General features: G+C 42.6%; 1 protein-coding gene and 1 long non-coding RNA gene across 2 annotated transcripts; both read right to left on the bottom strand.

Annotated features, from left to right (window-relative positions):
- Positions 1-1,845: 1,845 nt before the first annotated feature.
- LOC123994379 (sortilin-like) lies at positions 1,846-23,559 on the bottom strand. The gene is made up of 21 exons (XM_046296897.1): positions 22,710-23,559; positions 22,062-22,124; positions 21,551-21,627; positions 21,350-21,452; positions 20,613-20,780; positions 19,861-19,934; positions 19,099-19,145; positions 18,868-19,004; positions 18,350-18,433; positions 16,641-16,701; positions 9,553-9,708; positions 8,978-9,078; positions 8,767-8,866; positions 8,145-8,319; positions 7,489-7,682; positions 6,753-6,945; positions 6,188-6,304; positions 3,663-3,789; positions 3,168-3,274; positions 2,881-3,001; positions 1,846-2,659 (listed from the first exon to the last, which is right to left on the bottom strand). The coding sequence occupies exons 1-21, from the start codon at positions 23,091-23,093 to the stop codon at positions 2,645-2,647; spliced, it is 2,604 nt and encodes an 867-aa protein (XP_046152853.1). The 5' UTR covers positions 23,094-23,559; the 3' UTR covers positions 1,846-2,644.
- Positions 23,560-26,175: 2,616 nt separating this feature from the next.
- LOC123995946 lies at positions 26,176-27,703 on the bottom strand. The gene is made up of 2 exons (XR_006831914.1): positions 27,239-27,703; positions 26,176-27,061 (listed from the first exon to the last, which is right to left on the bottom strand). It is a non-coding gene; the product is annotated as an uncharacterized LOC123995946 (long non-coding RNA).
- Between the last annotated feature and the right edge of the window lie 214 nt (positions 27,704-27,917).

The raw sequence follows: 27,917 nt of genomic DNA, 5'->3' as shown, positions 1-27,917 counted from the left end.
AAGTTTGCGATGAATCACGGTCTACCTAGAAAGTAAAAAATAAAAAACAAATCAATACCTGCTAAAAACCCATCCCATGCCCCCGAATCAATTCAACTTTATCTATAACCTGCTGAAACAATCCACCATTATAATTATTCAGCACGTCAACATTGAAATAAGAAAATGCTATCTGTACTGTTCCAGGCAAAACCTTCTGAAACCTCAGCAGCACTGATAAACTTTCACTTCTTTGACCCTCTTTCCTACTGAGCAAACTTTTGGCCTCAATCACTCTGCCTCCCTTCACATTTTCTTTAATATCAACTATGGACGTAGATATTGGGGCCCCAGTGATGACTCCCCTCAACCTAGCATAAGCCCCAGGGATATGGCTTTTGAGCTTCATCCCAATAAGCTTTTCCATTTGCAGAATCTTCCCTTTCTGAGCCTGGCTACCACAAAATATTAGCAATTTACCTTTCCAATGAACCGGGATAGTTTGACTTCACCTATCTCTTTCTCCAAGGCATTGGCAGATAGGTTGTAAATGAGGCCCTTTGGTCTCATCAAACACCATCACCACTTTCCACTCTGACACATTATGACTCTTGCTTCCAACCTTGGCCATCTTTATGCTTTCTTTCCTAGACGCTCCACTGCTTTCTGTATCATGATCTCTCTTCTTCCTGTGTGTCTCCACTACAGACCATTTAAGTCCTTGACCCTCATTCTCCCGCTCTATATAATCAGAACTGACACCCATATTGTTCTCATTCCAGCACAGCTGTTGCCATTCCAACCTTTTCTCAATTTCCTCCTTTTAATCCACGCTACTCACTGCCATTTTACAACCTGAACACGGCCACCTGTTCCTCTTATCTAGCTCTGTGTTTCCACATACTGTTCTACAGTGTGAGTTGTATATCCGCGAGAAGCTCCTGATAAATCAAAATAAAAGTAATAATCGTATATTTTTATTTTACAAAATTAGTTAACTAGGCCTTTATTACTCCTGCATGACCAGAGAAAAATACTCCCCAGTTAAAGTCCCGCAATTAGAGCAACAAAGATAATATTTGTGTAAATTGTAATCTGTAGGTGTCACTGAATAGGCTGATACCCAATTTCATGGACCCAAGATCCATAGGTAAGGCTGTACATTGCAATTTAAGTATGCCTCCAATGCAATTCTGAAGTCTATATACATCCACAGTGCAATTTCAACTGAATTTTATGTTTTGTGTTAAATTGTCTTTCGTTAAATGTTTAGACCAACATTATAAAACAAACTCGTTTACCATTATCTAGTCCAATTGTGGCATAATTCTACTATTTTCATCCTTTGGCATCAGTTTCAATGGGGGACTTTTATTTTGAAGGAAACAGCCAATTTCACTTTTGTTGCTAGTGCTGTTGTTCATGACACACACTCGAAGTCACATCAGCTCTAAAGGAGGGGCAAAGCATAGGCACAAGACTTGGCAAAGACCCATCGGGAGAGGATATGCTGCACAGCGCCCTCTTGTGTGGGTAGAGTAGTTGAATGAAAAGTGCATCCTTCCTCCTGCATCAGCAATCATTGATCATTATTACAAGATTGGACAAGTAAATGCAAGGGCACCATCACGTGGCTTTTACCTTTCCAATTATGTCTAATCAACGAGGATGGAATGATGCACTTTTAAATAATTCAAACAGGGATATCATTTGTGGGTGGTCCTGTCCAGAAAGAACAAGTAGAACCCATCGGGTGGAGCCCTAACCCATATGGCACATTGTACAGGTAAGCAATAAGGCAAAAAAAAACTCCACCTAGGAAGTAAAACAATTAAAGAACATAGACACTTTAGGTGAGGTGCTGACTAACAGAAGGTAATCTATTCAAATACAAAACAAGTTGATAGTAATCTCTACTTGCTGTGGATCCACTCTACATGTCAAATCAATCATGTGTTATTTGTCACATGCTTCATAAACAACAGGTGTAGATTTACGGGGCCTTTTTCAACACTGCAGAGTTAAAGATAAAGGAGTAGAGACATGAGAAATACATTTACAGTGAATAACAGATAACAGTTGATTGTTCCTAAAGAGTAAATACAGAATAATTGAGGTAATCAGGCACTTTATTTCCATTACATCGCTATTCTAACATTACTGTATTGATTTATTAGGAATGCTCATTATTCAGGGCCTCATCAAAATACAGACTAGTGAAGAGTGCTAATAATAATAAATATAGGCCATTTAGCAGACGCTTTTATCCAAATCGAGAATCCAACCCACTATCAATTGCGTTGCAAGCGCCATACAAAATTGTGCAAGTTGAAGAAAGTGTTCCACACATAGATAATATCATCAGACAGAGACAAACTGTTAATTCATGAAATACTTAAAAACAGAGCAGTGAAACTTGAAATAAACTCAATTCAATGTCTATTCTACGTTGGTTCAACCAGTGTCCAGTGGGAAGTGTTCTTCACTCAATAAATAGCTTGGAACATCTGCATACCATCTACATGACATCTGCAATTTGTTCCTTACAAACCCTAGACATCTTTCCATTGAGATGCAGCAGGTACGTAATACAACAAGTGGAATGTCATGCATCCAAATGGCAAAGCTCTGGAGATCATCGTCAAGATATTTCATCTCATGTTGTTCATTCAATAAGATCCTACAAAACGGGGGGACAGCAGAGGGAAGGTATCACTATTTTCCACATTACGTCTTGTAAATGGATCATCGTTCATTTAAAACAATTGACGGGCCAACATGACCATAACGCTGCCCTTAAATGCACAAGTTCACACACATTCAGCCTTTTTGCTATGCACACAAAATGTCCTATAAATCCTGAGTGCCTTTAGCCACCATGTTAAAGCTAATAACACTCACATCATCTGAATCCATTGGGAAGACTGATGTTCCGTTGCTACTGGCGACACTCTCTGGGTCGGCGGCAATGGAGCAGTCGTCGTCCTGAAGCTGCAGGACAGAGAAGCGATACGTTGGCGCCCTGTAGGGGGCGGAGCAGAGCCACAAGGCATGTCAATATTTAGGACCAGAACGGAAGCAGGCATTTCAATGTGCACTTGTACCTGAGCAGTGTGTTGGAGTTTGTGTGTGTGTTTGTATGCGTGTGTACTTGCATGCTCGTGCGCATAAATGTGTACAAGGCTCACCTATTTCCATAGCCCATTCTCCTTACAGTATAGACAGCAGCGGCAACAGCCACCAGAATGACAATCCCTGATCCAACACAAACTACGATCAACAGCATCTTCTCTCTCTGAAATACAGACATAGCATTATAATATTTCTGGTCATAATATTCTAAATGCTATAAACCTTTATCATGTGACACAATGAATCATCTAATATGTGGGGCTGTATTTTCTGATGCGGAAGTACCCAGAGGCTTTTGTTCCAGCACACCGCTGACACAACTGATTCAACTCATCAACCAGTTATCAAGCCATTGATTGATTGAATCAGGTGTGTTAGTACTGGGCTGGAACAAAACCCAGCTCACAATGTGTGTCTCCCGAGAATGAAGAACACTGTTACATTATGCCCAGGTAAGTCACACCTTTCACACCGTGAGCAATAACCCAAGCACACACACACACTCAAAGGAGACCCACACAAGAACTCGCAGATGCACAGGTCACACTCACCGGGGTTTCAGAATATGGGCTGGCAGTGGGGGGCTGACTGGAGTTCCCACAATGCCTGTTGACTGTCTCCTTTATGCGCAGGGGAGTGAAACCTCCCTCACACTTATCACTGGGAACCTTACGGTACCTACACATGGAGACCACATGGTGAACTGTGTGTGTGTGTTTGGTTTGACTATCTTTGTGGGGACCACATTTTAGGGGTTAGGGTTAGGAGTTATGGTTAGGGGTTAAGTTTAGGGTTAGGGATACTATTAGGGTTAGGGGTTATGGTTAGGGTTAGGGATACTATTAGGTTAGGGATTAGGTTATTAGGTTAGGGTTTAGGGTTAGGATACCATTAGGGTTAGGTTAGGGTTAGGAGTTATGGTCCCCACAAGGAAAAAGGTTAAAAAGGCTTAGGGGTTAAGTTTAGGGTTAGGGATACTATTAGGGTTAGGGGTTAGGGTTAGGAGTTATGGTTAGGGGTTAGGGTTAGGGGTTAGGGTTAGGAGTTAGGGTTTAGGTTAGGGGGATACTATTAGGGTTAGGGGTTAGGGTTAGGAGTTATGGTTAGGGGTTAAGTTTAGGGTTAGGGATACTATTAGGGTTAGGGGTTATGGTTAGGGTTAGGGATACTATTAGGGTTAGGGGTTAGGGTTAGGAGTTATGGTTAGGGGTTAAGTTTAGGGTTAGGGATACTATTAGGGTTAGGGGTTAGGGTTAGGAGTTATGGTTAGGGGTTATGGTTAGGGTTAGGGATACTATTAGGGGTTAGGGTTAGGAGTTATGGTTAGGGGTTATGGTTAGGGATACTATTAGGGTTAGGGGTTAGGGTTAGGAGTTATGGTTAGGGGTTAAGTTTAGGGTTAGGGATACTATTAGGGTTAGGGGTTAGGGTTAGGAGTTATGGTTAGGGTTAGGGGTTAGGGTTAGGAGTTATGGTTAGGGGTTATGGTTAGGGTTAGGTTAGGTTAGGGGGGGTTAGTTAGGGGGTTAGGGTTAGGAGTTATGGTTAGGGGTTATGGTTAGGGATACTATTAGGGTTAGGGGTTAGGGGTTAGGGTTAGGAGTTATGGTTAGGAGTTATGGTTAGGGTTAGGGGTTAGGGTTAGGAGTTATGGTTAGGGTTAGGAGTTATGGTTAGGAGTTATGGTTAGGGGTTATGGTTAGGGTTAGGGTTAGGGTTAGGGTTAGGAGTTATGGTTAGGGGTTATGGTTAGGGTTAGGGATACTATTAGGGTTAGGGGTTAGGGTTAGGAGTTATGGTTAGGAGTTATGGTTAGGGTTAGGGGTTAGGGTTAGGAGTTATGGTTAGGGTTAGGGTTAGGAGTTATGGTTAGGAGTTATGGTTAGGGTTAGAGATACTATTAGGGTTAGGGGTTAGGAGTTATGGTTAGGAGTTATGGTTAGGGTTAGGAGTTATGGTTAGGAGTTATGGTTAGGGTTAGGGGTAGGAGTTATGGTTAGGGTTAGGGTTAGGGTTAGGAGTTGTGGTTAGGAGTTAGGGTTACTATTAGGGTTAGGGGTTAGGGTTAGGAGTTAGGGTTAGGGATACTATTAGGGTTAGGGGTTAGGGTTAGGAGTTATGGTTAGGGTTAGCGATACTATTAGGGTTAGGGGTTAGGGTTAGGAGTTATGGTTAGGGTTAGGGATACTATTAGGGTTAGGGGTTAGGGTTAGGAGTTATGGTTAGGGTTAGGGATACTATTAGGGTTAGGGGTTTGGGTTAGGAGTTATGGTTAGGGTTAGGGATACTATTAGGGTTAGGGGTTAGGGTTAGGAGTTATGGTTAGGGGTTATGGTTAGGGTTAGGGATACTCTTAGGGTTAGGAGTTATGGTTAGGGATACTATTAGGGTTAGGGGTTAGGGTTAGGAGTTATGGTTAGGGTTAGGGGTTAGGAGTTATGGTTAGGAGTTATGGTTAGGGTTAGGAGTTATGGTTAGGGTTAGGGGTTAGGGTTAGGAGTTATGGTTAGGGGTTATGGTTAGGGTTAGGGATACTATTAGGGTTAAGGGTTAGGGGGTTAGGGTTAGGAGTTATGGTTAGGGGGGATTACTATTAGGGTTAGGGTTAGGGTTAGGGGTTAGGGTTTAGGGTTAGGGTTATGGTTAGGGTTAGGGATACTATTTGGTTAGGGTTAGGGTTAGGTTTTAGGGTTAGGAGTTATGGTTAGGGTTAGGGATACTATTAGGGTTAGGGTTAGGGTTAGGAGTTATGGTTAGGGGTTAGGGTTAGGGTTAGGGATACTATTAGGGTTAGGGGTTAGGGTTAGGAGTTATGGTTAGCGGTTATGGTTAGGGATACTATTAGGGTTAGGGGTTAGGGTTAGGAGTTATGGTTAGGGATACTATTAGGGTTAGGGGTTAGGGTTAGGAGTTATGGTTAGGGGTTAAGTTTAGGGTTAGGGATACTATTAGGGTTAGGGGTTATGGTTAGGGGTTATGGTTAGGATTAGTGTCAGGAAAAATATGATTTTCAATGGGAATCAATTGTTTGGTGCCCACAAGGATAATAAAACAAATGTGTGTGTGTCATAATTACCCAGATGTCCTAAGCTCCTCCTCCTCTCCATTTAGACACACCTCCAGGGCGTGGTCTGCAGTGTCCAGTTGTCTCATACACTCTGAGCTGTTCTCATGACGATAGTAACCATAGTCACTGTTGGAAAAGAGAGACATGTTAGGCCATTTCAACCACAGACACAGCATATGCCTTGCTAGTAATGTTATGTTTGGGTCTGCGTTGACTCTGCCTTTGCCTCAAAGGCACAATTAGAGAAAAACAATGTTTTTTTACTATAAATGAAGTAACAGATTGTGCCTTTAAATGGACAACTTTCAACTTCTGGTTTCCTGTATCTGAATGTATCCCTGACTAGAGGGAGAGAATGAAAACCAGGGTTGAATTTATTGGGGCACAACAAAGCATTTTTTTTTCCCATCAGACAATAAAAACGAGTATTTCCTAAGTTCAGGTAGTTCCTTTCTGTTTCAGTTTGTTTCCTTCTGGTTACTACTTAATTACGACCCAGTAGTGTTACGGTCCTCCAGGACCATAACTGAATAGCCTTGTCAGTTTAGACTGGACCCCTGACAGTGTTTCTTACCATAGGTAGTCCTCTCTGGTGCAGGGGCAGGGGCTTTTCTGCCTGCTCACCACGTAGTCCCGTCCATTCCTGCAGACGGACAGCTTCCTCAGCCTCCTGAAGGTCTCCTTGTAGCCCAAGACACACCCCTCTGTGGCCAAGTCCCCGCCCTCTGTGGCATGGGCCAACCACTGAACATAGTCCTGGTTACCACCTATAGGAAACCAACGTTAACCAAAAGAGAGAGACTATTGAGACTTGCCAATTTTAGTATATATTTATCGATATCAGTATGTTCAATTCCGTTCCTAGTGACCCACAGGGGTGCACACCAAAGGTGGCTTGTGGAAGGATCTATAGGAGGGCAAACTCATTGTAATAGCTGGAATGGAATCAATGGAATGGTATCAAACACATCAAACATATGGAAACCACATATTTGACGACACTCTTTGGGAATTCTCACAATAGAAAGCTAGCTACTGTTTCATTCTTTGTGAAATGTCTGTTGTTGGTTTAATGATTATGATCATTGGAGATATTATATTTGACAACAAACAAATGACTCACAGGGGGAATCTCAATCATCTTTCCTTGATTCCTCGTGACCACTCTCCTTTACCTCCTTCTCAAAAAGCATTGGAGTAGAAGATCCAAGGTTCCTCCTCTCAGACATTCTCCTCCACTGAGTTTTGACAAGGAGACGAGTAGTCACAGGACACAAAGAATCAAGAAAATATCATTGAGATTCACCCACACTCTCTAGTGAGGAGACTCTGGAAGTCAATAGTGACCACCACCCACATGGGCTGGTGGTCGTCCTCGGGCCGGTAGCCCCACACGCTGATGTTCATGGTCTTGGTGCCCGGCTCGGATGTCAGGCCAGCGAAGAAGATGGGCTGCTCTGTAAAGTTGTACACCTTCCAACACTGGCCCTCATCTGTGGAGAACCTGGGGTGATGCACAATGACATACGGGGTCGTTTTCAGTAGTGCACAGAGTCACAAAACGCTTTGCAACAGAAAACTAAAACAAGCCTTTCTTATTGGATAAAGTTAAGGTTGATTTCTTTCGTTTGGTGCCTAATGAATACAGCCCTGTATAAACATCTGGATGTGAACGTGCAAGCACACACACACACATGAAGTACACAGGATTAAAACACACACATACAGAGTTACCGGATATTGGACTGCTTATAGACACATTCACAACTTCATAGGGAGAGAAGAGCGGCTAGACACATACACACTCCATAGTCAAACACAGACACAGACACAGACACACACACACACACAAAACACTCAGAGGATGTCGCTTGGGTGGGGGTGCGAATAAAAAGCATCTTCCTTACACCCAGTCTTTCTACATGCCACCGACTGTGTGTGTGTGCGTGCGTGGGGTGTTCAGTACTTGATGGTGTTGATTTGGCCGTCCATGGGGTGGGCCTCCACAGCCACGATGAGCCCCCCAGCGTCCAGGATGCTGTAGTGATGAGGGCCCCTCAGGGAACCCCTCCACTTGTACCCCCCGTCCTCCGACACGTACACGTCAGGCCGTGTTGACGAGATGGAGTCCCCCACACTGCCTGACCGGTCAAAGGGCAGAGGTCATAGAAAGGTCACACACATTCTGGGACAGCTAGAGGGTGGGGGATGTGTCCGAAAGCATGTTCTATCTGTCAGTCATCCGGTCCCAAATGTCTTCCTACCCCTCCGTTTAGCCCTAACCCTCCAATGTTTTCTGATCTGAAGGGCCTGGATAGAGAGCTTTCACCATACTGATCTCACATTACTGATCTGCAAACATTAAATGGTAAGGGAACGAATGGGGACCGGGCATATATAGTGCACTATATATGGGATCAGCTTTTTGTAGTGATGACTGAATTATTAGGGGGGGAGAATTTCCTGTGTAGTCTATTCAATATTCCCTACAATGCTAAATGTAGTGCACAACATCCTGTACACTACGGTAATACAGAAGTTTCACAATGCAACATGTCTTTGATATGTATGATTGACAGTTTGGTTACCGTGGGCGATGACAAGGCCAACGGCAGTGGGGTCAGAGAGAGGCAGCATTGGAGTGATGCCGTTGTAGCGACTGTGCTCACCGTGGATGTGCAAGTTACACTGTCACACACACACACACAAGAATCCAGTGTTCACAATCATATAATAAGCATCAACATACTCTACTCAACACACTTAATTGTCAGAGGAGGGAATGAAGTTAGTTCTCACATCATTTCTTGAATCCTCACCACACTCAACATTCTGGGGCTTGTTGAGGAGTGTCCACTCTCCCCCTCGGTTAAACGAAATGACTGTACGAATGCGGCCGTCTGTCAAAAACAATACCCAGGAAAAAATGTGGATTGGATTAGTAATTAGTAATTAGATTAGTAATTGTCATATTTCTGCCACTAAAAAATACTTGCATTCACACTTTAATCAGCAAGTTGAAACCCCCCCTATAAACTACATGCATTTTATATTGGACAAGTTCAGGTATCAATCAATCAAATGTATTTACAAAGCCCTTTTCAAATTGACAGTTGTCACTAAGTGCTTAAACAGAAACCAGGCCTAAAATCCCAAACAGCAAGCCATGCAGATGTAGAAGCACAGTGGCTTGGAAAAAAATCCCTAGAAAGGCCAGAACCATTTGAAGAAACCTAGAGAGGAAGCAGGCTCTGAGGGGTGGCCAGTCCTCTTCTGGCTGTGACGGGTGTAGATTATAAGAGTCCCTCCCCGTTTCGGACTGTTAACGTTCCTAAATAATACGACCCAGATTGTGTTGATGCGTAGTTGCGTACCCTCCTCCAGTATGTTGGTGAGGTACACTCCTCTCATGGAGGTGACGTTGGTGAAGTCGCTCTTCCCTTCCCCACCAAACAGGTGGCGCTCTAGAGACTTAGAGTACAGGATGCCCCGGTCATCTGATGTGTACACCGTCCCAAAGTAGCTTTCCTCTGGATGATAGAAGACAGTAGAGTATGGTACAATAGAATAGAAAGTCAATAGAATCAAACAGTTTAATAAAGAAGGAATAGTCATTTATCATTACTCTATCCCGACCCCATGAGACAACACACACACGGATGGAAGAAATACAGTGTCTTCTGTAGGCTTGGGAACAAACCCAACTGTGCTGACACAGCCCTCTATGAGTTGGCATAGTGATGAGGGGCTGTAAACATCAATAAATGGTGTCAAGAACCCTCCTGACATCAAAGATGTAGAAACAACTTACGTCAGCACTTAGTGGTAAATAGTTTGCATAAAATCCCTTTGTACCATGTTGTGTGTGTGTGTGTGTGTGTGTGTGTGTGTGTGTGTGTGTGTGTGTGTGTGTGTGTGTGTGTGTGTGTGTGTGTGTGTGTGTGTGTGTGTGTGTGTGTGTGTGTGTGTGTGTGTGTGTGTGTGTGTGTGTGTGTGTGTGTGTGTACCCTGGTTCCCAGAGCTGTGTCTGCTGTTATTCTAGCCTATCAATGTGTCTATCTACCTCGAACCTTCCCCCACTCAGATAAAACCCCTCCTTCTTATCTTCTCCATTCAGCTGAATGGCACAAACGCCTCGGCCCTCCACCCATAGACACCTACTGTATGTACTGACACAGAAGACACACACAGACACACACAGCCTGTATGATTTGTCAGCAATACTGAGAACTTGTGAAACCAGTCGTTCCTCTTTCTCTCTAACAAACTCAAGCTTTTCCATTGCAGCAAGCAGGGTAGTAGAACTGATACAGACATATCAGGATTAGTAGAACTGAGACAGACATATCAGGATTAGAGTTAGTAGGACTGAGACATACATATCAGGGTTAGTAGAACTGAGACAGACATATCAGGATTAGTAGAACTGAGACAGACATATCAGGATTAGAGTTAGTAGGACTGAGACAGACATATCAGGATTAGAGTTAGTAGGACTGAGACAGACATATCAGGATTAGAGTTAGTAGGACTGAGACAGACATATCAGGATTAGAGTTAGTAGGACTGAGACAGACATATCAGGATTAGAGTTAGTGGGACTGAGACAGACATATAAGGATTAGTGTTAGTAGGACTGAGAGAGACATATCCCGGACAGAGTTAGTAGGACTGAGACAGACATATCAGGATTAGAGTTAGTGGGACTGAGACAGACATATCAGGATTAGTGTTAGTAGGACTGAGAGAGACATATCAGGATTAGAGTTAGTAGGACTGAGACAGACATATCAGGATTAGAGTTAGTAGGACTGAGACAGACATATCAGGATTAGAGTTAGTAGGACTGAGACAGACATATCAGGATTAGAGTTAGTAGGACTGAGACAGACATATCAGGATTAGAGTTAGTAGGACTGAGACAGACATATCAGGATTAGAGTTAGTAGAACTGAGACAGACATATCAGGATTAGTGTTAGTAGGACTGAGAGAGACATATCAGGATTAGAGTTAGTAGGACTGAGACAGACATATCAGGATTAGAGTTAGTAGGACTGAGACAGACATTAGGATTAGGGACTGAGACAGACATATCAGGATTAGAGTTAGTAGGACTGAGACAGACATATCAGGATTAGAGTTAGTAGGACTGAGACAGACATATCAGGATTAGAGTTAGTAGGACTGAGACAGACATATCAGGATTAGAGTTAGTAGGACTGAGACAGACATATCAGGATTAGCAGGACTGACACAGACATATCAGGATTAGAGTTAGTAGGACTGAGACAGACATATCAGGGTTAGTAGAACTGAGACAGACATATCAGGATTAGAGTTACTAGGACTGAGACATACATATCAGGGTTAGAGTTAGCAGAACTGAGACAGACATATCAGAGTTAGTAGAACTGAGACAGACAGATCAGGGGTAGAGTTAGTAGAACTGAGACAGACATATCAGGATTAGAGTTAGTAGAACTGAGACAGACATATCAGGATTAGCAGGACTGACACAGACATATCAGGATTAGAGTTAGTAGGACTGAGACAGACATATCAGGATTAGAGTTAGTAGAACTGAGACAGACATATCAGGATTAGAGTTAGTAGGACTGAGACAGACATATCAGGATTAGCAGGACTGACACAGACATATCAGGATTAGAGTTAGTAGGACTGAGACAGACATATCAGGGTTAGTAGAACTGAGACAGACATATCAGGATTAGAGTTACTAGGACTGAGACAGACATATCAGGGTTAGAGTTAGCAGAACTGAGACAGACATATCAGAGTTAGTAGAACTGAGACAGACAGATCAGGGGTAGAGTTAGTAGAACTGAGACAGACATATCAGGATTAGAGTTAGTAGAACTGAGACAGACATATTAGAGTTAGTAGAACTGAGACAGACATATCAGGGTTAGAGTTAGTAGGACTGAGACAGACATATCAGGATTAGAGTTAGCAGAACTGAGACATACATATCAGAGTTAGCAGAACTGAGACAGACATATCAGGGTTAGAGTTAGTAGGACTGAGACAGACATATTAGGATTAGAGTTAGCAGAACTGAGACAGACATATCAGAGTTAGCAGAACTGAGACAGACAAATCAGGATTAGAGTTAGTAGAACTGAGACATACATATCCCGGATAGAGTTAGTAGGACTGAGACAGACATATCAGGATTAGAGTTAGTAGAACTGAGACAGACATATCCCGGATAGAGTTAGTAGGACTGAGACAGACATATCAGGATTAGCCTCTCTACACTGGCTTCCTGTCAAAGCAAGGGCTGATTTCAGGTTTTATTGCTAACCTACAAAGCATTACATGGGCTTGCTCCTACCTACCTCTTATTTGGACCTGAGACAGACATATCAGGTCATTAGACGTTAATTGTCCTGAATTTCAGAAACAGCTGGAGGCAGGACTGAGACAGAGCTCCATTTTTAGGAACGGTCTGCCTACCCATGTCAGAGACAGACAAATCAGGTCTCAACAGGACTTTACTGAAGACTCATCTCTTCAGTGGGTTATGATTGAGTTAGTCTGGCCCAGGACTGGGAAGGTGAACGGAAAGGCTTAGTAGAACTGAGATGTCATATGCCTGGCCGGTTCCCCTTTTTCCACTGGGATTCTCTGCCTAGAACCCTGTTACAGGGGCAGATCACTGGCTTGTAGGGTAGAACTGAGACATCCCTGGGGGGATTACCTGGGTGGGTTGATTCACTGTTGTGGTCAGCCATATCAGGGTTACCCCTTGTTGAACTGAGATCTTTGTGGGCATATCAGGATGGTAAGTTGGTGGTTGAAGATTTCCCTATAGTGGTTAGGGGCTGTGCTTTGGCAAAGTGGGACAGGTTATATCCTTCCTGTTTGTTAGTGTCCTGGATGGGGCCACAGACAGACCCCTCCTGTCTCAGCCTCCAGTATTTATGCTGCAGTAGTTTATGTGTCAGGATTAGGGTTAGTTTGTTTATCTGAGACATACCTGTCCTATTCGGGTTCCTGAGTTCTAAGTGTGCAGAACTGAGACAGACATTCTTTCTCTCTCTCGGAGGACCTGAGCCCTAGAACCATGCCCCAGGACTACCTGACATGATGACTCCTTGCTGTCCCCAGTCCACCTGGCCACATGCTCCAGTTTCAGGATTAGGACCATAGTCCCAGGAACTGACATGACAGACATAGTCCACCTGGGTTGCTCCTGCTCCAGTTTCAACTGTTCTGCCTTACTATTATTCAACCATGCTGGTCATTTATGAACATTTGAACATCTTGGCCACGTTCAGACATATCCACCTGGCACAGCCAGAAGAGGACTGAGACAGACATATTAGGATTAGAGTTAGCAGAACTGAGCCATACATATCCAGACTTAGCATGATGGCTGAGTCCCCACCATCTGACTGGCTGCTGCTCCAGTTTCAACTGTTCTGCCTTAGACAGACCATGCTGGTCATTTAGAACATTTGAACATCTTGGTCATGTTCTGTTATAATCTCTACCCGGCACAGCCAGAAGAGACAGACAAATCAGGTTCCTAGGTTTCTTCCTGGTTTTGGCCTTTCTAGGATAGAGTTTTTAGGACTGAGCTTTTACACCTGCATTGTTTGGATTGGGGTTTTAGTAGAACTGTACAGCACTTTGAGATATCAGCTGATAGAGTTAGTAGGACTGATAAATAAATTTGATTTGATTTGATTAGAGTTAGTAGAACTGAGACAGACATATCAGGGTTAGAGTTAGTAGGACTGAGAGAGACATATCCCGGATAGAGTTAGTAGGACTGAGACAGACATATCAGGATTAGAGTTAGTAGGACTGAGACAGACAAATCAGGGTTAGCAGGACTGAGACAGACATATCAGGGTTAGCAGGACTGAGACAGACATATCAGGGTTAGCAGGACTGAGACAGACATATCAGGATTAGAGTTAGTAGGACTGAGACAGACATATCAGGGTTAGTAGAACTGAGATAGACATATCAGGGGTAGAGTTAGTAGAACTGAGACAGACAGATCAGGGGTAGAGTTAGTAGAACTGAGACATACATATCAGGATTAGAGTTAGTAGAACTGAGACAGACATATCAGAGTTAGTAGAACTGAGACAGACAGATCAGGATTAGAGTTACTAGGACTGAGACATACATATCAGGGTTAGAGTTAGCAGAACTGAGACAGAACAGAGTGAGAACTGAGACATACAGATCTGGGGTAGAGTTAGTAGAACTGAGACAGACAGATCAGGGGTAGAGTTAGTAGAACTGAGACATACATATCAGGATTAGAGTTAGTAGAACTGAGACATACATATCAGGGTTAGAGTTAGCAGAACTGAGACAGACATATCAGAGTTAGTAGAACTGAGACAGACAGATCAGGGGTAGAGTTAGTAGAACTGAGACAGACAGATCAGGGGTAGAGTTAGTAGAACTGAGACATACATATCAGGATTAGAGTTAGTAGAACTGAGACAGACATATCAGGGTTAGAGTTAGTAGGACTGAGACAGACATATCAGGGTTAGAGTTAGTAGGACTGAGACAGACATATCAGGGTTAGAGTTAGTAGGACTGAGACAGACATATCAGGGTTATTAGGACTGAGACATACATATCAGGGTTAGAGTTAGTAGAACTGAGACAGACATATCAGGTTTAGAGTGCGTGGGACTGAGACAGACATATCAGGGTTAGTAGGACTGAGACAAAAATATCAGGGTTTGAGTTATTAGGACTGAGACAGACATATCAGAGTTTGAGTTATTAGGACTCAGACAGACATATCAGGGTTAGTAGAACTGAGACAGACATATCAGGGTTTGAGTTATTAGGACTGAGACAGACATATCAGAGTTTGAGTTATTAGGACTCAGACAGACATATCAGGATTAGAGTTAGTAGAACTGAGACATACATATCAGGGTTAGTAGAACAGAGACAGACATATCAGGGTTAGTAGAACAGAGACAGACATATCAGGGTTAGTAGAACTGAGACAGACATATCAGGATTAGAGTTAGTAGAACTGAGACAGACATATCAGGGTTAGAGTTAGTAGAACTGAGACAGACATATCAGGGTTAGTAGAACTGAGACAGACATATCAGGGTTAGAGTTAGTAGAACTGAGACAGACATATCAGGGTTAGTAGAACTGAGACAGACATATCAGGGTTAGTAGAACTGAGACAGACATATCAGGGTTAGTAGAACTGAGACAGACATATCAGGGTTAGAGTTAGTAGAACTGAGACAGACATATCAGGGTTAGTAGAACTGAGACAGACATATCAGGGTTAGTAGAACTGAGACAGACATATCAGGGTTAGTAGAACTGAGACAGACATATCAGGGTTAGTAGAACTGAGACAGACATATCAGGGTTAGTAGAACTGAGACAGACATATCAGGGTTAGTAGAACTGAGACATACATATCAGGGTTAGAGTTAGTAGAACTGAGACAGACATATCAGGGTTAGAGTTAGTAGAACTGAGACAGACATATCAGGGTTAGAGTTAGTAGAACTGAGACAGACATATCAGGGTTAGTAGAACTGAGACAGACATATCAGGGTTAGAGTTAGTAGAACTGAGACAGACATATCAGGGTTAGTAGAACTGAGACAGACATATCAGGGTTAGTAGAACTGAGACAGACATATCAGGGTTAGTAGAACTGAGACAGACATATCAGGGTTAGAGTTAGTAGAACTGAGACAGACATATCAGGGTTTGTAGAACTGAGACAGACATATCAGGGTTAGTAGAACTGAGACAGACATATCAGGGTTAGTAGAACTGAGACAGACATATCAGGGTTAGTTAGTAGAACTGAGACAGACATATCAGGGTTTGTAGAACTGAGACAGACATATCAGGGTTAGTAGAACTGAGACAGACATATCAGGGTTAGTAGAACTGAGACAGACATATCAGGGTTAGTAGAACTGAGACAGACATATCAGGGTTAGTAGAACTGAGACAGACATATCAGGGTTAGTAGAACTGAGACAGACATATCAGGGTTAGTAGAACTGAGACAGACATATCAAGGTTAGTAGAACTGAGACAGACATATCAGGGTTAGTAGAACTGAGACAGACATATCAGGGTTAGTACAACTGAGACAGACATATCAGGGTTAGTACAACTGAGACAGCCATAGATCTAGATGAGATGGATGTACAGTTTCAGACACGATCGCTGCTGAGCAAAATACCTGAGTAAACTTTAATGTTTGATCTAAAGACGGATCCATGTGGCTCATATGTCCTTTGTCTGTACTTGAAAAGCATGTGTGAGTGTGTGAGTTAGAATGTGTGAAAGAGAGAGGGAGAGAATGTGAGAAACAGAGACTAGAGTGTGTGCGTGTGACAGAGTGTGTGTAAGATGTGTGTGTTTGAGTGAGTTGCGATGAAGTTCACTCCTTTCCCCTACAGTACCTCCTGGATTGTCCACATGCATGAAAATCATGTCCTCATCCCCATCCAGAACCGAGTAGAACTGGAAACACACACACACATGTATACAGGTGAGAAATGTATACAGGTGAGAAAATGAATCATTAAGACATGTGTGGAACCGTTTGCGTTATTGTAATGCCTCCCCCAATTAGTTGTGTGTGTGTGTGTTCTCCCATTTCTAAGCCTTTAATCATCGTGAGAGAATATCTTTGTTTCTGTCTCGTCAGCAAGATACAGTTTGGGAGGGACTTGAGGGAGAGCGAGGAGAGCAGGGGATGGTATGTGTGTGCAAGACCAGGTGTGTGCATCTGTCATTACGTTATGTGTTGTAATGGAAAGTTGCCAAACGGTCTCCTCCTGATATGAGTAAACGTCTTCCAAACCCCTACTTCCCCTTTCAAGAGCTTCTAGACCAGACCCTTGGTGACAGTTACTATATCTTGTAGTTACTTTGTCACAATGTGGTTTTTAATCTGTACTATGTCTTGTCAATTGTTGTGACAGATTCTTTACCGTGTACTTGACGAAATACTGTCACTCTGATCTGGAATTTTGAGATATTTTAAAATGAATTTATGGCAGGGGGACAGATAGAGGGACAGAGACAGAGGGACAGGGGGAACAGAGAGACAGGAGAAGACAGGGACAGGAAGACAACAGTATAGAGAAACAGGAGAGATGGACAAAGGTAGGATTGTGGCGGTCATGACATTTTTTCAGACGAGATTGTCAAGCAAATAACTGCCAGTCTCACGGTTAATGAACGTTATTAATTGTATTATTTTATAGTATGAAGAATACAATCAAACATAGATTCATAAAATAGAAAGGATCTTTTCTCCAAACGATTTCAAAGGAAGCGCTATTCTGTGTTGAGTGGTTAACAAAGAAACTGGTCCTCCTATATGCTTCATTTAGAGTTATTTATGTAACTTTAGTTGTGACACAAACGTTGGGCTATATGTTCAGATTTTTATACATTCTAAGGCTGTATGATGCGACTCTAATATTGATTTTAAAAATAGTTGCATGAAAGGCATGAGCTCTTATTTGTTTATTGTTCAAGCTACACACACTTCATCAGTCTCTCATTCACAATTTGACAAGCACTTGATAGTTTTCTAACCAGGCCTCAAATTTCCCGGCGGCAACCCCCTTTGTGTGCCTGTAATGCCCCCTAAAAAATCCATGCCTTTGTGGCCAAAGTGGCCGATGTGCCCTTTGGCTGAATATAATAATTATAATTCCCTTCTCCCAGCTGCCATGCTCCGAAGCACCTCTCACTCACATGGCTCTCTCAGATATCTACATTTTTAATATCCAATGCCCGTCACGTGATCGGGTCCTTCTCACAGGCATTTCAGCTAAAGTAGGATACAAGTGAATGAAGACAGACACATAGGGGGACGTAACTCCGAATTCAGGTGTGGTGGTAATACAGTTACCATAATAGCCATAGACAGGGGACAATAGAATGAAGTGAGGACTGAGGGAAAATAGTGGGGTACAGGGGGACATAATGGACAGACAGACAGACAGACAGACAGACAGACAGACAGACAGACAGACAGACAGACAGACAGACAGACAGACAGACAGACAGACAGACAGACAGACAGACAGACAGACAGACAGACAGACAGACAGACAGACAGACAGACAGACAGACAGACAAGAGCCTGTCCTACCTGCTCAGTGGAGGCGGAGGGGAGCTGGGCCTTGTTGAATTGGTCCCCTTGGTCTGAGGACACATAGATGACACGTGGGGCTCCCTAGGAGAGAATCACTTAGTCACAACACAGATCTAGCCAAGGCTCCCTGGGAGAGAATCACAACACAGATCTAATCAAGGCTCCCTGGGAGAGAATCACTTAGTCACAACACAGATCTAACCAAGCAAGAACCACAATGTGGTGTAGGACTGTTGACTGACTGGACCAATGAAAGGCAGAGTGAGTGGAAATAACACAGAATAACACAGAGTGTAAATGATTGTACAGTATATGTCAGCTTATATGTTGATACCCGTGTGTGTGTGTGTGTGTGTGTGTGTGTGTGTGTGTGTGTGTGTGTGTGTGTGTGTGTGTGTGTGTGTGTGTGTGTGTGTGTGTGTGTGTGTGTGTGTGTGTGTGTGTGTGTGTGTGTGTGTGTGTGTGTGTGTGTGTGTGTGTGTGTGTGTGGGGTTGCATCAGTGTGTGTGTCTCACCAGTGTCTCTATGACTGAGGTGAAGAGGAAGCCTCCTACATAGCCGAAGGAGAAGATGCTGTGTGCCACGGTGGTGAACGTCTTCCCCAGGTCTTCTGTCCTCTTTAGGAACAGCTCTCCTCTTCTGTCTGCCTCCACTAACGACACAACATATTACTAGACCAGCGCCCAAACAGAACAAAACTAACGTGTTGCTACGGTGTGTACTAATGAATACGACCGCGCGCTCACCTGTTCCTTTGGGACTGAAGCTGAAGAAGAGAGTGATGCCGGAGCCCCTGGCAAAATAAGGAGAGAGAGAGAGAGAGAGAGAGAGAGAGAGAGAGAGAGAGAGAGAGAGAGAGAGAGAGAGAGAGAGAGAGAGAGAGAGAGAGAGAGAGAGAGAGAGAGAGAGAGAGAGAGAGAGAGAGAGAGAGAGAGAGAGAGAGAGAGAGAGAGAGAGAGAGAGAGAGAGAGAGAGAGAGAGAGAGAGAGAGAGAGAGAGAGACCCAGTTAATAATCATATTTATTACATGTTGTTACTTTTTATTACATAGGGGCAAATCCTAGAACTTACACTCAAGTCATTTTCACTGAGGCTCCCACAGATTGATGTCAATGCATGACTAAGTGAAAATGTCTTTAGGGAGCTTCTCACTCCTACCAGACACACTATAGTTGCCACCAGACCTGGGCTAAACATTCCAATTCAGTCAGACAACAGACTGTAGACGTGTGTGCTTTATGAGCTCTGTGTGTTTACTACATTGATGTATTGAAGTCAGTATTTAGATTGAACACGACACACCTCTCTTTGTCTGGGCACGGCTGATCAAACTGAGCTCCGTGGTGTGTGTGTGTGTGTGTGTGTGTGTGTGTGTGTGTGTGTGTGTGTGTGTGTGTGTGTGTGTGTGTGTGTGTGTGTGTGTGTGTGTGTGTGTGTGTGTGTGTGTGTGTGTGTGTGTGTGTGTGTGTGTGTGTGTGTGTGTGTGTGTATGCCCCGTTTGTTCTCACCACGTGAAAGATTGTGTTCCTTCGTGAACCTTTTTCCACACAGCCCCAAAGTCCAGAGAAAGCCACAGGCCACCCTGCAAGTGAGAAAAGCATAGGAGAATGTGTATTTAATGATGGAATATGTAACTTTTTGGGCGACCCGACCAAATTCCCATAGAAATGTGAGTTATAGATCTGTAATTCTCATTGAAAGCAAGTCTAAGAAGTGGTAGATCTGTTTTATCTGTGCTATTACTATGCCTTCTGTTATTAAGTTAGTTCTTGCATCTTTTACTTTTGGTTTTGTACACCAGCTTCAAATAGCAGAAAATACAATCTTTCTGGTTATGGAAAATATATTTCACAGCGGTTTAGATGATTCTCTACACTATACTTGCTTGTTTTGTCACATAAACTGAAATTAGGTTAACTATTATAATTTTTTCTACCAGTGATTTTTTACAAATGGCACCTTTATGTACTGTATGTATGTATGTATGTATGTATGTATGTATGTATGTATGTATGTATGTATGTATGTATGTATGTATGTATGTATGTATGTATGTATGTATGTATGTATGTATGTATGTATGTATGTATGTATGTATGTATGTATGTATGTATGTATGTATGTATGTATGTATGTATGTATGTATGTATGTACTGTATGTGTATTTGTGTGTGTATGTGCCGTGTGTGATCATGTGTGCGTATGTGTGAGGTGAGTGTGATCACAAAGAGATAAAGAGCATCTTTGTTTATTTACTCACATCTATGCTGATTACCACTAAGTACTCGGGATTCAAGAAGTGGAAGGTGATTGGCTGGGCCGGGTGAAAAGGCAGCTGGACAGACTTAAACGACACTCCGGCGTCAGTTGAGGTAAAGATGACGCCACCGGGGTTGTCCAAAACCGGTATGTCTGCAGTCAGAATCACCTGTCAATCAGAACAAGCACCATACGTGATGGAAGGTTGCCTTAACATGCATCTCAATAGTCTAAACTGGCTTCCTCCACTTGTCTCCTCTATTGTCTTCATGTAAATCACCTCCCCCAACATAAAACTATGAGGCCTCATCCTGGGGTGCATTCATTAGATGCCAAGCAGACAAAAACAAACTGCAACAGACCTGAATTTGTCCAATAAGAAAAGCTTGCTTTTGTTTCTTAACATTTTCCGTTGCAAATTGTTTTGCTACGTTGTGCCCTAATGGATACCACCCTGATGTGGTTGTTTAGGTGCAATGGGTTTGGTGGTTTTGTTGTTCTCACTGTCTTCACACCAGTGTTCTGAGCAGCGTGACCACAGTGGCATGTGGAGGAGAGTGTTGAAACTGAGCTGTGGTGGCTCAAGCTGATTGGACAGCAAGAACCAAGACGGCTGACGTGTCTGCACATGCACGCCAGACAGTCACAAACACACACACACATACACACAGACACACACACAGACTGTCATCAGCCAGAATGCTTTCCTGCATGTACACTTGTGATCAGGCAGCTTACCTGTTGAGAGTTCCCTGGTCCAGCAAGAAGTCCAAATTCCTTCCTTATGAAGGTGTTATTGATGAGATGAGAAATATCATGGAAAGACTTGCCATAGTCTGCACTGAGAGGGGAGTATAACGAGCCAAAATGTCAGAACACTGGCTCGGTTCATCTAGAGCCACAAACATACAGACAGACATATTGCCACCATCCACTAACCTGCGGTACAATCGTGAAGAACCGCCCTCGAAGAAGGAATCTAGAGGAGCACTGATTGTAGACAACACCAAGATTACCTGGTGGGACACAAATGAACACTTGGCTAAACTTCACCATGACTGTACTATTACCAGTTTATGCAGTTAGCAATTCCCATTTATCCACCCGTCACTACAAGCAACCAATCTCTCACTCAGTAACTCCCTCAATCAATCACTCAATCAACAAATCAATAAATTAACCAAATTAAAAAACTGTTGTCAAAGGTTTAAAAGGTTTCCTCTCTCCTCGTCCCCTTTCCTTTCCTTCATCTGCATCGGTGTGAGAGAACTGGACAGGTGAAAGCAAATGATCACGTTGCCTCACTGTCTGGTTACCGCAGGTGGAAGAGAGGAAACGAGGGGAGGAAGCTACTCCAGCGTACTGAGCTGCACCCCTTTCAGATGCACCCAATGAGTGATGATAACAATGATGCTACATCCATCATCCATTAAGTGACGACCATACGTACCCCTGTCCCGTCTCCAACCCATGTGACAGTAAAACTGGAGCCATCGTCACCATGAAACCCTGTCTGAAAGAGAGAGAGAGAGAGAGAGAGAGAGAGAGAGAGAGAGAGAGAGAGAGAGAGAGAGAGAGAGAGAGAGAGAGAGAGAGAGAGAGAGAGAGAGAGAGAGAGAGAGAGAGAGAGAGAGAGAGAGAGAGAGAGAGAGAGAGAAGATGAGGGACAGTGTCTGACAGACCAACCAAACTGCACATGTCCTCTATGCTTATTGTTATTATTCAATGCATGGTTATTTTTACCCTTGGTTATTTTTGTTACTGTTGTCCAGTTGACAATATCGATTATTATTAATTATGTAAATATTGTAAATCTCCAAAGAAAGCTTTGGTACATTGTCACGTCATGCCAGTAAAGCAATTTGAATTGAAAAAAGAGGGAGTTAGACTCTACTTAATATTTTTCCTCATATACACCCATAACATCACACCTTCAGAGCTGATGAACCTTGTGACAATCCAAGTAGCCCTACCCTCAAAAACCCCAAGTAGCCCTACACAAAATCATTAATAATGCAATTGCAAAAGTAAAACTGCGGTGTTGATGCTATAGTAATTGATAAAGTACGTCAAAAACAGCACTGATATATGCTCTCACCTCGTGTGTATTTTGATCCAACACCCGGTGTTCTAATGGTGTGAGAGGGAGTTTACAAGCGGTGAAAGTGGGTCTTGGAGAAGCTGTGGCATCCCTTTCTGGCCGTGAGAGGACTTGGCGTTGGTCCCCATCTTGCTGAGTCTGATGGAAAGACACCGTTCTCCGGTTTCGTTGCTTTTTGCACTGACCCCTCACACCCAGAAGAAGCAAGCATGCCCCCCCGAGGACCAAAAGTCTCCAAGTCATTTTGATGTGGTGGGCTAAATAACGGTAAAATCCTAAATCCCACAGTTCGGGTCGGGTATTACAGACTAGCACTGCCTGTCGCTTCAGGTGACAAATGACAAGTGTCGCACTTGAATGGATGGGGGCGGAGAGACACATGTTTGACGAGTCATTTACCTAAATTCTGCTGCCAGTGGATATATCAACGGTTGTTCGCCCCCATGCCGCATCCAAGTGATGTCCATACATATATAGGCTACAAAACCTCCTTCACATCAGCCACTATAACGCCTTTGCAAATACTAATAGTAAGCTAAGCCTATAGCAGCCTATGACTCAATGTTAACGCTATAGTAGCTATAGGCTAAATTCCCTGTAGCATAACAAGTAATTTATGTATTACAAGTGTGAGAAAAGTATCTCCCACCATAGCAACATATATACAGTAGTCTGCAAAGTATTACTACATAGAACTAAGCAACCTATCTAATAGATGTAATGTAATCAGCAACTATTTATGCGCTTCTCCCTTGCCCGGCAGACAGTGAAACAACTGTTCCAACACCGCGAGATGACGCAGTTGGCCTATAAGAGAACACTGTAGCCACTCGTACCAATTCCTTTTGTAATCTTTTTTTTTACAAGTTCAAGTTCATGTTCTGTTGTTTCTGATGAGTTGAGTTTGCCAGAGAGAGAGGAGAGACTTAGTAACATTTACATTCAATAAGTCCCTCAGCGCTTAATAACATTTTTAAGGAGACCATCATTACACAGGCAAGAAAGATCATATCGGACTCCACACGTGTACTGAACATTGAGTCCCAGTTGATGCAACCAGGAAGGTGTTATAGGGCAAGATTTCTCGATGTGGGGTCCGGGGACCACTGGCCAAATCTCAAAATACTATAAATACTTATTTTCCACCATAATTTGCAAATAAATTCATAAAAAATCCTACAATATGATTTTCTGGATTTTTTTTCTCATTTTGTCTGTCATAGTTGAAGTGTACCTATGGTTAAAATTACAGGCCTCTCTCATATTTTTAAGTGGGAGAACTTGCACAATTGGTGGTTGACTAAATACTTTTTTGCCCCACTGTATATACACTACCGTTCAAAAGTCACTTAGAAATGTCCTTGTTTTCCATGAAAACATACATGAAATGAGTTGCAAAATGAATAGGAAATATAGTCAGACCATCACATTGCCTCCACCATGACAGACGGCGTCAAGCACTCCTTCAGCATCTATACCTTTTTTCTGCATATCACAAATGTTCTTCTTTGTGATCCGAACACCTCAAACCTTGATTCGTCTGTCCATAACACTTTTTTCCAATCTTCCTCTGTCCAGTGTCAGTGTTCTTTTGCCCATCTTAATCTTTTATTTTTATTGGCCAGACTGAGATATGGCTTTTTCTTTGCAACTCTGTTAGAAGGCCAGCATCCCGGAGTCGCCTCTTCACTGTTGACGTTGAGGCTGGTTTTGCGGGTACTATTTAATGAAGCTGCCAGTTGAGGACTTGTGAGGCGTCTGTTTCTCAAACTAGACACACTAATGTACTTGTCCTCTTGCTCAGTTGGGCACCGGGGCCTCCCACTCCTCTTTCTATTCTGGTTAGTGCCCGTTTGCGCTGTTCTGTGAAGGGAGTAGTACACAGCGTTGTACGAGATCTTCAGTTTCTTGGCAATTTCTCTCATGGAATAGCCTTCATTTCTCAGAATAAGAATAGACTGACGAGTTTCAGAAGAAAGTCGAAAGAAGGCCAGTTTTATTGCTTCTTTAATCAGAACAACAGTTTACAGAAACAGAAACAATCTGTGACCCTGTGTTAGCCCACTGAGTAAAAGGTTAACCCTGGGCAACATGGGCATGGGAGGCTCACAGGGATATTAGTATCCACAGTGCTCCATCAATTATCAGTTATTTATTTGTTTACATGAATGCACTGCAATTTTTAAATATTTTTTTATTGAACCTTTATTTAAGTTGGTAAGTCAGATAAGAACAAATTCTTATTTACAATGACGGCCTATACAGGCCAAATCCGGACGGCGCTGGGCTAATTGTGCGCCGCCCTATGGGACTCCCAATCACAGCCTGTTGTGATACAGCCTGGATTCGATCCAGGGTGTCTGTAGTGACGCCTTAAGCACTGAGATGCAATGACTTAGAACGCTGTGCTACTCTGAAAAAACTGTACAATGTGTGTAGAATTGCAGGATATTAGCTTTAAAGTTGGACCAACAAACTATTTTTCTGCCCCATGATAAAATGCATAGAACTGCAGGAAATTAGCTAGAAACTGCTAAATGTTCTCTCCGATGCTAGTAGGTGGGCCTTTAAAATGTTCCATCACAAGGCCTGAGACTTGGTTCGTCCAGCCATGTACAACACTGGAGTTGTGTTCTGATTATCAGGGGGGTCCCTTACAAATCTGCTGTCACAAAAGGGTTCCACGGCCCCAAAAGGTTTGAGAACCCGTTATGCCAAGATGCAGGCTGAACAGATATAAACATTATTTTGTCCCCGTGTCAATAGATTTTGTAAACAGCAGGGGAAACACAGAAGTTGATTAGGGAGATAACAAGTCACAGCCTTGCTGGCATACATTCAAATGTCTGTTGTGTCAGTTGATTGTATGTATTTATGTGGAATCAGCAGCACTCTTTAATTGTCCAAGTCAAATTTCCCCTCTGGGACAATGAAGTATATCAAATCAAATTATATGCAAGATGAGAGAGCAACTTACATCTTAGATGCAAGGGCATAGTACAAAATGATGTGGCTAGTAGCACCAGTGGCTAATAGCCTGGCATAAAAGCATTGCATTTCAGTCAACAGTAGCATTGTCTAATAGCCCCAGTGGCTAAAAAGGCCAACCTGAAGACTATAGTGATTCTGAATGATGTAAAGGCCTACATCATTACAGAAGTTGGTCAATATGAAACTGATACATAGAACATTGAGAATAGTTAGACATCTACTGTGTCATGTTTTCTCATCATTTAGCATTTTCAGTTAATTTTTCTTTATTCTGTTTCCTGTGTGATCTGTGATGGAAAACACCTGTAGCCTATACTATACCCTAGTTTATGCTGTGTGATCAATGAAGCAGGTTACTCATGTTACTGTATATTTGAAAGCAAAGCTATGTAAGGATATGGCATCCGGCTTGGTTTCTCCTGCATCCTCATTCATTCATACAAAAAAAAGGGGGAATGGTCAAAAGACAAGCAATAGTGTCTATTCATTTTATTGACAATAGCCTATAAAAGTGTTTATTCTTTACAACTTTCTTTATGACACAATATTACAGTGCATGATGAAGAGTCAATTAGTGCATAATGTAGCCCTTTTTCTTTTACACATGATGTGATCTTCTCAATATACAACAAATAGCCTACACGATATAGGCAAATACCATGTATACAGATTAGTACATTTCTGTCATTTAGCAGACGCTCCCATCCAGAGCGATTTAGCGTTTGCTAAATTAAGTAACTTGCTCAAGGGCACAGACAGATTTTTTCCCTAGTCAGCTCGGGGATTCAAACCTGCGATCTTTCAGTTACAGCCCCAATGCTCTACCTGCTGTCCTACCAAGTAAGTATTAGTATAGTATATAGTGGATAGAAATACAAAATAATAGCTGTCAATATGACCTAGTACTTTAGTAATAGCATACTATAAACATCAACTAGGGTGTTCTTCAAATGTGAAAAACAAGTTAAACTCATCAAACCCGTGTGACCTGTATAAATCAAACCCCATTGCGCACAGACGTCAGTTACACGTCTAGTTCTGAATGGCACAATTCAACAAAAAATATCACCATGTCATTGGATTCACGTTCAAAAAGAGACAGAGTGCCCTTACGTTGATGACTTTTTGCAAATCCAATCCGTTTTCCACTCATTCAACGTCATGGGTACTGCTGTCCAACTGTAAATACAGGATCCACGTCTTGGACATACATGAGACCACCAAATGAATCCACCATTCCCATCAGCGCGGCGAGGACAGTGAACGCTGTCCCAATAAAAAACATATTCAAGACGTCTGTCATCATAGCTTCTCCAGTGAAATGGACGTGGTCTTGGGTTGGACAACCGCAGCGTCACCTTCATAAATATAAATAATATGAATTACATGTATTTTGTTTCTACTCTTTTCCATTTATTTTCCAAAACGTATACTAAATTACTATTACATATCCGGAAACGCAACCACACATTAACCGCGTGGTGGGAAAGTAGACTACCAAAATAAACGCGTCCAGAAAATGTTTGAGCACTTACAATATTGCCTGCCTTCAATTTGTGCAGAGTAGTTTAACTCCCGATCCAAGGTTGGCGTGGAAGACAGACTTTCCTTGTTATGACGACACAGGCTTTAGATATTCCTCAAGTTTTCTTTAAAACAGTCGAGGTAAATACGTTACTCTCCTCTTGATATCAGACGGCAAAGTCATGATGCATCGCAGCGCTCTCTTGCTTCAAAGCATGTGTGTAATGACATCATCAAATCGATGGGAATTTCCAATTGTTGATACATAGGCCTGCAAATTATTTAATTGTAGTCTCTTTCACAGATAACTCACGAAAGATGGCAGAAAATGCTACCGAAGTCTGATTGGACTTAGATGGACTACTTGCCTGTGTGATAAGACAAGTCCTCTACATATTTTATATTTAGCCTATTCCCATTCCACCAAGAAATACAATGACATAGCAGTTAAGGATATAACCACCATAGACTCTAGTTGTTTGACAATCCACTCAATAAGTAGCTCTGGGAAGTTAGGAGTTGTTGCACAATGCATTCTAACCCACAGTTCTGAGACACATTTTGTTTTAGGCTATTTTCTGTGTGCGTCAAAGAGAGTGATTACACATACATTAATAGGTTCAGCTTCATACTCTGTGGTTTTCTTTTACAGTGCTATTAACATACACCAACATACCCCTCGAGTGACCT

This window comes from Oncorhynchus gorbuscha, linkage group LG14, assembly GCF_021184085.1.
Source record: "Oncorhynchus gorbuscha isolate QuinsamMale2020 ecotype Even-year linkage group LG14, OgorEven_v1.0, whole genome shotgun sequence".
Classification (NCBI taxonomy): domain Eukaryota; kingdom Metazoa; phylum Chordata; class Actinopteri; order Salmoniformes; family Salmonidae; genus Oncorhynchus; species Oncorhynchus gorbuscha.
Note: the sequence above shows the minus strand (reverse complement) of the source record. Positions and strands in the feature narration are given on the sequence as shown.